The sequence below is a fragment of the Ovis canadensis genome, chromosome 2, assembly GCF_042477335.2.
Source record: "Ovis canadensis isolate MfBH-ARS-UI-01 breed Bighorn chromosome 2, ARS-UI_OviCan_v2, whole genome shotgun sequence".
NCBI classification, from domain to species: Eukaryota; Metazoa; Chordata; class Mammalia; order Artiodactyla; family Bovidae; genus Ovis; species Ovis canadensis.
This window is the reverse complement of record NC_091246.1, coordinates 225,803,405-225,812,316: the sequence shown is the minus strand read 5'-3', so window position 1 is coordinate 225,812,316 and position 8,912 is coordinate 225,803,405. Positions and strand designations below refer to the sequence as shown.

Sequence of the window (8,912 nt, the reverse complement as noted above, 5' to 3'; positions counted from 1 at the left end):
ATACTCCGTGGAGTCCTCCCTATGGAGGCATTATTTAATCACTTCTGCAAAGAGGGGCAGAATTAAATAACACATGAACTCGGGCTTCCCTGGTGCCTCGGCGGTCAAGAATCCGCCTGCGAATGCACACGATGCAAGAGACACAGGTTCGATCCCCGGAGAAGGAAATGGCAACCCACTCCAGTATTCTCGCCTGGGAAACCCCATGGAAAGAGCCTGGTGGGCTATAGTCCACGGGGCTTCAGAAGAGTTGGACACGAGTTAGTGACTAAACAGCGCAGATGCACTCGGACCCATTCAAAATTTGCATTTTCAGGCTTGATGCCCCTGGAAGGGTAAGCGCAGCCCTTCCCTCCAAAGGGTTTGCTGAACAGGTGTGGCTTCACCGGACCTCCCCCCAACTTCAACAGCCCCCTCCCCATCAATAACCACAGAGCCAGGATTGGGGGGAGGGTCTGGCTTTCGCTTTAGTTCTTATCAAACTGTGGGGTTCTCCGTTACAGAGAAGGCACTTAGATGGGAGGGTCACCCGAGTCGGACCAACTTTGTCCTCCCTCCCACCCCCAGCTCTCTGGTGGGGAGGGTAATGACATGTCCACCTGACATCCCCCTTGGCACTGGTATGTGGGTCCCCTTAACCGTTAGGCGTTTGGGAGAGCCCAAGGCCCTGGCTTCCAGACTCAGCATTTGGGGGAGGGATTCCAGATAAAGGACTCAGAGCTGGAAGGCAGGACATCCTGGGAGCTGCCCCCAGCCAGCAGGGGGCAAAGCAGAGGGGCTGCAGGGGTGGGGTTGGCACAGGGGCGGGGGAACAGCTTGGCCAGGTTTCCTGGAGACCCCCAAACCCCACAAGAAAGGTCCCACCTCCTACAGATCCCCTAAAGGCACCAGTGAAGTATGGGGTGGGGGTGGGGAGGCACCAGTTAGGTGGTCTAGAGAGACCCACACACAAACTCCGCTGGTGGACCTGCACAGCACTGGGCACAGAAAAAGTGCTCAATAAATGTTTCTTGAATGAATGAATGAACGGAGCAGAGAGGTGTGAGGGACAAAGGACAGGGCCTGGGGCCCCTTGGGCCAGCCTGTTTCATTCAGAAAATAGTAGTTTAAAAAATGTAAAAATCCTTTCCCTCCTCCCCCCCTCCCCTAGTTTATGGGCCCAGGGAAGGGCGAGGGAAGGGTGTCTCTACCTGGACTTTTCCCTCTCCCCCTCCCCTAAAAGTCTATATACACATATACATATTTATACGGCACCGCAGGATACTGCCTGGGCCCCCACACGGAGCTGGGGGCACCAAGCCCCAGGGCCTCCAGGCCGGCCAAGGCAGAGGTGAGAGGTTGGAACTTAGGGCAGTGTGGGAAGTAGCCCTCAGCAGCTGGTGAGCCCAGAGTAGCTGGATTCTGGGGTCCTGAATAGACCCTTGCTCCCTTCACAAGTGGAAACAGATCAACCCTCAACCCTCCCCGCCCTAGGCAGAGGTAGGGTGAGGGGGGGGCCTGCAGCAGTCCCCAGGGAAGAGGTGGGGAGACTGAGTCCTCCCCCACCGGCCTAGATTGCAGCAACCTGAAGGCTGTTCCTGGCAGAGCTGACCTGGATTGTGGCCCTGGGAAAATCGGCTGGGAAGAGGGCTCTATGCAAGGCACTTGGTGTCCTCTGTTCCCAGATTTGGGGGGGGGGGGAGGGCGGGTCCAAGGCAGAGGGCAGCTCAAACCCTGCCCCTCCCCCAAGCAGAACTGGAAGGGCCCGAGGGGCCCAGTTTGGCAGCAGAGAAACATGGCGGTGCAGAGAGAAAGGAAGGAAGGGGGAGAGGCATGCAGAGCCCCACGGGTCCCCCAAGGAGAAGGTTCTAAGGCACTGACTCAGGGACCCAGGGGCTCATCGCCCTCCATGCAGCCTGCTGCCCCCTCCAGAGCCTGGCCAGGCTGGTGGGGGGCAGGGGGGCGGGGAGACCCCGCTTCCCCGTGGCGCTGAGTTTTCTTAAGGCAGAGTCCGAGTGAGTGGGGTGCAGGTGTGGTCAGGGGCAGGTCCGAGCCCCGTGGCGCCTCACTAGCTGCCCGGCCGAGGCTGCCTGAGCACTGAGTACACGTCGTCCACACGGCTGAGCTGCTCGAAGAAGGGCAGGAGGTCGTGGAGCTCCGTGTCACTCATGTTGTCGAACCATGAGGCCACCGGTACCTGGAAGATGGGTGAGGGGCAATGAAGGGGGCAGGGGGCCCTAGGCACAGAGAGTCCAGATCAGCCCCGAGCACCCTCACCCACAGTTTCCCAGTAAGTCGCACTGACCACACAAGTCAGAGCAGAGTTTTAGGGAAACATACTCAACCTTGCATGTTTGAGCTGTCTCTTCAGTCGTGTCCGACTTTCAGGGAGCCCGTGGACTGTAGCCTGCCAGGCTCCTCTGTCCATGGGACTCTCCAGGCAAGAATACTGGAGTGGGTTGCCATTCCCTTCTCCAGAGGATCTTCCCGACTCAGGGATCCAACCCACGTCTCTTATGTCTCCCGCATTGGCAGGCGGGTTCTTTACCACTAGCGCCACTTGGGAAGCCCTTACCCTATTGTGTGCTAAGCAGTTGGACAGTTTTGGTTCATTTTTTTAAAGTTAATTCTGGGATCCACTAACAGTTCACAACTGTTAGGATGAAGTGGAAACTGCTCTAGTGCCCAGCAAGGGACCCAAATCCACAGCAGGCCCCTTGTCCATGCAGGCAGAATGGGCTGAGTGACTAATAAGAGACCTGGGGCAGCTGTGGATGGGCAAGGCGAGCGGGCAGCAGGCAGGGGCCACCGAGGAGAGAAAAGAGGGAGGAACGGAAGGGACCAGACCCCTGCAGGTCCCCAGCCCCCATCCTGCCGGGCACTCACGGCGTTATCTGGATGGAAGACATAGGAGGCAGGCGAGTTGTCCAGGATGAGCACCCGACGCAGGTCTCGGCCCAGTCGGCTCAGGTCCTTCACGTAGTTCCCCCGGTGGAAGACACACGACTCCCGAAACAGCCGCGCCCGGAAGGCCCCCCACTTGTCCAACAGGTCAGCTACGGGGTCTGCGTACTGGGGGGTGGGAGGTGGGTCATCGGGGGCGGGGAGGGCATCAAAAGGGACCCAGAGACTTCTGCCCAGAGGTCATGTGTCGGAGGCAGACAGGAAGCAGAGGTGCCCAGGGAGCCCTGTGGAGGGTGGAGGGCTCACCTTGGCCAGGCTGGCGGTGAACAGCACGCATTCGAAGAGCTCACCCATCCGCTGCAGGAACTCATCAACGTGGGGCCGCTTCAGCACGTAGACCTGGGGGGTGGGCCAGTGAGGGGACTGCCGGCCCATGGTCCTGGGCGGGGTGGGGCCGGGTGGGGTGGCCGGGGGACTGCTCAGGAGTTAGGTGCAGGAGGCAGAGGAGCGCAGGAGGGCAGCTGGTCCCAGGGCCCATGGGCTCCACTCGGCCAGCCACCCCCACCACCACCGGGTAAACCACCCACCGTCCCGAAGAGGATCAAATAACCTCCGACTCCTGTCTTCGGGCCCTACCTCAGAGGGAATCACTAATTCCCACCCCTTCCTCCGCCAGGGCCTCGGCCGGATGTGGGGGCCTGGGGCAACCCCCTCACCCCAAGGCTGCAGGGCACCGGCCCCCGAGCCAAGTAATGGAGAACAGGCTGGACAGCACACAACCTATCCTGAATTACTTGAACTGGGTCCCGGGCAGGGTAGGGGCGAGGGGGCACCGAGGAAGACCCCCCACCCGACTCCCTGCAGGCCCTGGAGCTGGGCCAAGTCCCTGAGGGTCTGTGTGACCTCAGGCAAGTCTCACACCCTCTCTGGGCCCTGGACATTCCACATTTATCAAAATCCCATCTAGGGCTCTCAAGACTGGTGGGAGGAACCTGGGGTCTGGAAGACAGACGCCAACCCTACCACCTCCCCCCCACCCCCAGCCCCTCACCTGGTGGACTACCCCATCAATCTCCACAGGAATGATGAAGTCAGCATTGTTCACTGGCTGCAGGAGGAAGAGAGCTGCTGGAATTGGGGCAAGGCCCACCAGGACCACCCTCCCAGGCCAGGCCAGGGTCTGTTGTGACCTCAGCCAAGTCTCACACCCTCTCTGGACTTCTGACAATCCTACATTTATCAAAATCCCATCTAGGGCTCAGAGACCGGGGCATGAGGGCTGCTGGGCAGGGGCCCACCTTGAAGGAACTGTGCACCAGGGTCTCATCCAGGTCGATGACCACGCAGATCTTGTCCAAGTCCTGGGCTTTGGCCTCAGGGAGCAGGTACTGGACTGGGGCCTGCTATGGGGACAAGCAGGGAGCTGGTGCTGCCACCTCTCTCAAGCCCCAATCATTTCTCCTCCCCCAGCCCTCTTCCTGGAGAGCCCCAAGGACAGAGTGGAGACACCAGCCCCTTCCCAGTTTTGCCCCTGCCAACCCTGGAGCCTGAGGGTAGGCTGCCTGGCTCTCAGGGCTTCACTTCCTAACCTGGGAAACCAATGCGGCCCTCAGGAGGCAGTCAGGGTTGGGAAGGCCTGAGAGGGTGGAGGGCTTGGTGGGGGGTAGGGGGCTTCACCCTCTTCCACAGGGCCTAGCAGCACGTCCTGAAGAGCCCCCTTCCCCTACACCCCCCGAAGGGCTGAGTCCAGGTGCCCCCACAGCCCCCACTAGGCCAGCACGCACCTTGGGGACAGCACCATTCTCCTCCACGAGCAGGGGTGCCCCACTATGGGCAGGCAGGGCCTCCCCGTCATCCCGGCAGACACAGCAGAAGAGCGAGTGGAGGATGCCCCGGCTCCGGGGCTTCTGAGAGGCTGCTGACTTCTGGTCACCTGAAGCAGGGAGGCCCAAGGTGGAGGCGTGCACACTGCCTGGCCTGCAGGGCTGTGCCTACATGCCCAGCTGCCAACCCCTGGGATGAGAGGGTCTGGCCATGCTTCCTTCATTGAGGGAGGCACACTCAGGTGGCAGCCTGACAGTCTTGGCTCCAGGCCACCCCTCCACTCCCCACAAGCTCTTTTAATGTGGGTACAACGTCACCCACATTAGGGAGTGGGCTGGTTGGAGGCTGGGACAGGAGGTGTTTTCTCGTCCCAACAGTTTCCATCTCTGCTGGGGGAGCAGTGCATACGAGCACCTACTGACACCCACCGGACCTGAGCAGGCCCTGGTCAGTGGGGCCCCTACAAAAGAGGGCTGGGGCTTGGGGCCCTGGGGCCCACTCCCGCCCTCCTTCCACTCTCCACCTCCAGAGGTCCAAAGTCCTCCCTGAAGCTGGGCCCAGACACAAGGGGTGGGAGCTTGAATCTAGTGTCCTGCGGCCATCTACTGGCCCCTCCTCCTCCGCCCCGACCCGGACCTCCAACCTCGATCCCGCTAATAGACTGGCCCACCCTCCACCCGACCCCCTATCCAACCCCCCACCCCCGACCCCGGACGGAGCTAGGTCCCGGCCACAAGTGGACAGACCTGGAAGAACTTCCTAGCCTCTTAAGTCCACACGAGGACAGGGAGGGGCAGACCCCCTAGACCAGAACCATCAGGCCCGGGGTGCCCGGCCCAGGCTGGCAGCATCTCGGGTCGCTGCGTGTATGCACAGACACGGCGCCCACCGGCTCGGGGAGCCAAGTGCGCGATCCGATCACGCGTCTCCTGCGGGCGCGCGGGCGATCCTTAGAAGTGGTTGTCTCTCTCCGCGCCTCCACGCGGGACGTGGAAGTTTGTGGGGAACGTGGCCCTGCGTTAGCGGGAGATCTTTCCAACCCTCCCCAGCCCGCTGTCACCTCTGCGCCCCCTCCCGCGACCCAGCCAGACCGCGGCCCGGAGGGGGCGGAGTCTCAGCTGGTGGCCTGAAGGCGCCCTCTTCAGCCCCCCCATCTCCCAGCCCCCTTGGCGCCAATGGGGGAGTAGTGGGGGGGGGGGGTACGACTCTTCGGCCTCGCGCACACCCAGTCTGGGAAACCTGGAGGGCGCCCCGTGCTCCACCCCTGCCTCAGTTTCCCCACCTCGAGCAGACCGAAGCGCCCCAAAAGGCGCCAGGCCCCGCCCCGGGTCTCCGAGTTTCTGCAAGTTCAAACTCTCACCCAGCTCCCCCTCCGGTTGGAAGCTTCGGGTCCCGCCAAGGCGGGCGCCCCAGGCGGCGGCGGCAACTGTCGCCCTCGAGAGGGTCCCGGCCCCCTCCTCTTTGCGGCGCCGGGTCTAAGCGGGTCTAAGCGCCCCAGTACCTTTGCTCCGTAGCGGGCTCCGCGCTTCCTCCTTGCTGATCTGAGTAATGACTGCCGAGCTGTCCATGGGGCCGGGCGCGCTCCGCTCCGGCCGGACTCTGGCCCGGGAGCCCGGCCTCCCCCCCGGCTCGGGCCGGAATCGGGGCGCGGGGGGGAGGGGAGGGGTGGGAGGGAGGGATCCCCGCGAGCTTCGGAGGGGAGGGGAGCCAGGTTCTAAGGGGGAGGGGGAGGGAGGGGGCGCGGAGGAAACTTTGTTACAACATGGAGTTTCCTCCCCGCGAGGCGGATGCAAACATGGAACCCGGGCGCCGTTTCAAGGCTCCCCCTTAAAAGGGCAACGGCTTCAGCGTGACCTGGACTCGGCCGGGGCTTTCATCACTTGAGGGGCCGGCGCTGCTCGGCGGCCAGGGAGGCGGGCCCGGCCAGGTTCCTGCCGCGCTCCCGGCGGCGCCGCCTCCTTTCCCGCCGCCCGCCAGCCAGCCAGCCAGCCAGCCCGCCAGCGAAGCCAAGCCTCTGCGGCTGCGTGGCAGGGCCGGCATCCCGGCCCACGGTTCTCCGCGCTGAGCGGCCCGGGACTAGGGCCCGCCCGGGGCGCCCGCGTCCGCGCCCGGGAGTGCCCCGAGGCAGCGCGACTCCACCTCTGAACATTCCAAAGGTCGGGGACTGGCAGCTTCTCGGTCTTCTCATTTGGGAAATGGGGATAACACCATCTGGTCTGAAAAGTGGGTCTTCTCTCCAGTGGTCGCAGGGGAAGTCGTGAGCGTGCAAAGCCTCTGCTGCACTTCCAAACGACTGTGCCGATCCACACCATTAGGTCCCTAACCGGACCGTGACCTACCCGCAGTCTCGGCCCCTTTCCCCTAAACCCGGAGCTGTAGGGTGCAGAAGTTCCAGCTGTCCGCCCCGGGGTGCCCCTGCCGACCTCTCCTCACCGGGCGCCCGGCCACGTCCACTCCCCATGCCCACCCCAGCCACCTGGTTTTCTTGCCTGAAGCCGAGGGCCTCCACGCCTCAGGGCCTTTATACGTGCTGTTCGTTCTGCCTGAATAGGCTTCCTACCGCTTCGCATAGATAAATCCCACCGACCTCGAAGAAATGAAACCCTCCTTTTTCCCAGGCCCCCTCCTCTGCTTCCCACCCGCCGGCCCCTCTGTGGGGAGGGGAAATCAGGCCGCGGCCCCACACAGTGGGACTCGATGCCGGACCATGGGGACCACGGACATCCACTGGCACACCCGCTCCACTCGGGTCCGTACAGACTTCCCCCGGGCGCGGGGCTCGCGTTTCCACGCGGATTCTTCGCGAGCAAAACTCCCGTGTGCTGCGCGGTGAGGTTTGCGGGCGGGGTTTGTTTTCCTGTCTATGAAGTTCCTTATACTTGTCGTTACTGTTTTGTGTTCACATTTTTAAAATATTAATAACGCCAAGGCTTGATAAACGCGCCCCAGCACTTCCTTCCCCCGCGGGCGGGGCGGGCGCGTCGTGTCCCATCCGGCAGCCCGGTGAGAGCGCGGCGCGCTTTCTCCCGGCCAGGCAGAGAGGGGGCCCGGGAGGGAGAGGCCCCGCGCGGGCGGCGGGTCGCGAGCAGAGCTGGCCCCAAGGCGCATTCGCTTTGGGCCTGGGGTCCAGGGCGGGGTGGGGAGGTGGTCGGGGGCTGTGGATCCTCTGGACAGCACGACTTGCCTTCTGCTTTTAGTTAGAATAATCGCCAACGTGCTGCGAGCACTTAGGTCTGGGTCCGGCTGTGGCTGCGCCCCTCATCTCAATGAACGACTTCTTTAAAAACCCGTTTTACAGATAAAGAAACTGAGTCCCGACTAGTGAGCGATTCGGCCCGCCCTGCGGCAGGAACAGGGGTGGGATTCCGGCCGCAGGGCGGCCCCCCTCCCCTACGGTCCGGCTCCGGGGCGGCGCCTCGGCTTTATCTCCGGATGCCCAGCCGGTGCTGACCCCAAAAGGAAATGGGCGGCGGAGGGCTGAGCGAACCCCTGGCCTTGTCTCTGGTCTGAGCAGCTCGCCTTCCTTCCCCTCCCCTCCCCCTCTCTGGAGGCTGGAACCTGGCCGGCTGTCCCTTCGACGGTCAGAGGAGCGGGGATGGGGCGGGCAGGACCGCGCCCCCGCCGCCCGCCCAGTCGCTATTCCCTTCACTTCTGGCCTCTAAGACACACCCCCATCGCCCCCTCCAAGACGTCGAGGTTGTTGACTCCTCCCAGGAGACCTGCCCTACCTCGCTTACTCCGCCCAACCACCCGCCCCCCCCCGCCCCCCCCCGCCCATCCCCCGGCTACGGGGCTCGCCGAGGTGCCCCTTCCGCGCGGGCGGCGTGGATGCAGACAGTCCTGACACCCAGGCAGTGCGGGCTCTAGGGGTCTGTGGGGAGTGAGTTGCCGGTGGAAGCGTTCTGGAGGGTGGGGCGGGTTCTTCGGGTTTCCCCGGGAAAGGAAACCCACACCCAGCTGCTGTCTCCCCTACCCTCTCTGCTACAGCAGGTGGGGGGCGCCGTGCAGTTTAGTTTAATGTTTCGTTGGTTTGCACTCCAGGAGAAATCAAGTCATGGAGACTGTGAGTCGAGAAACACTACGACTCACCCAGGCTCGGTCTGGCAACTCGGGACACCATCCAGCATCTCAGCTTCCCCCATCTGACAGCTGGAGTCCCACGCGGGCAAGTGGGTAGGCGGCAGGCGGAGACAAAGACTGGACAC

General features: G+C 63.1%; 1 protein-coding gene across 2 annotated transcripts; it reads right to left on the bottom strand.

The window, feature by feature from the left end:
- Positions 1-442: 442 nt before the first annotated feature.
- On the bottom strand, positions 443-7,584 carry CTDSP1 (CTD small phosphatase 1). Of its 2 annotated transcripts, none has more exons than XM_069578341.1 (7): positions 6,209-7,584; positions 4,668-4,816; positions 4,182-4,286; positions 3,935-3,991; positions 3,190-3,282; positions 2,866-3,051; positions 443-2,176 (listed from the first exon to the last, which is right to left on the bottom strand). In XM_069578341.1, the coding sequence occupies exons 1-7, from the start codon at positions 6,273-6,275 to the stop codon at positions 2,048-2,050; spliced, it is 786 nt and encodes a 261-aa protein (XP_069434442.1). In that variant the 5' UTR covers positions 6,276-7,584; the 3' UTR covers positions 443-2,047. The 2 variants fall into 2 exon arrangements, with proteins under 2 accessions (XP_069434442.1, XP_069434443.1); XM_069578342.1 differs by having other exon boundaries at positions 4,182-4,283.
- Between the last annotated feature and the right edge of the window lie 1,328 nt (positions 7,585-8,912).

Excerpts from the sequence above, each read along its gene's own strand:
- CTDSP1 (XM_069578341.1), bottom strand. The coding sequence starts at position 6,275 with ATGGACAGCTCGGCAGTCATTACTCAGATCAGCAAGGAGGAAGCGCGG. Across the intron at positions 3,992-4,181 it reads TGGTGCACAGTTCCTTCAAG|CCAGTGAACAATGCTGACTT; the intron begins GTGGGCCCCTGC and ends TTCCTCCTGCAG. Across the intron at positions 2,177-2,865 it reads TCTTCCATCCAGATAACGCC|GTACCGGTGGCCTCATGGTT; the intron begins GTGAGTGCCCGG and ends CCCATCTTCCAG.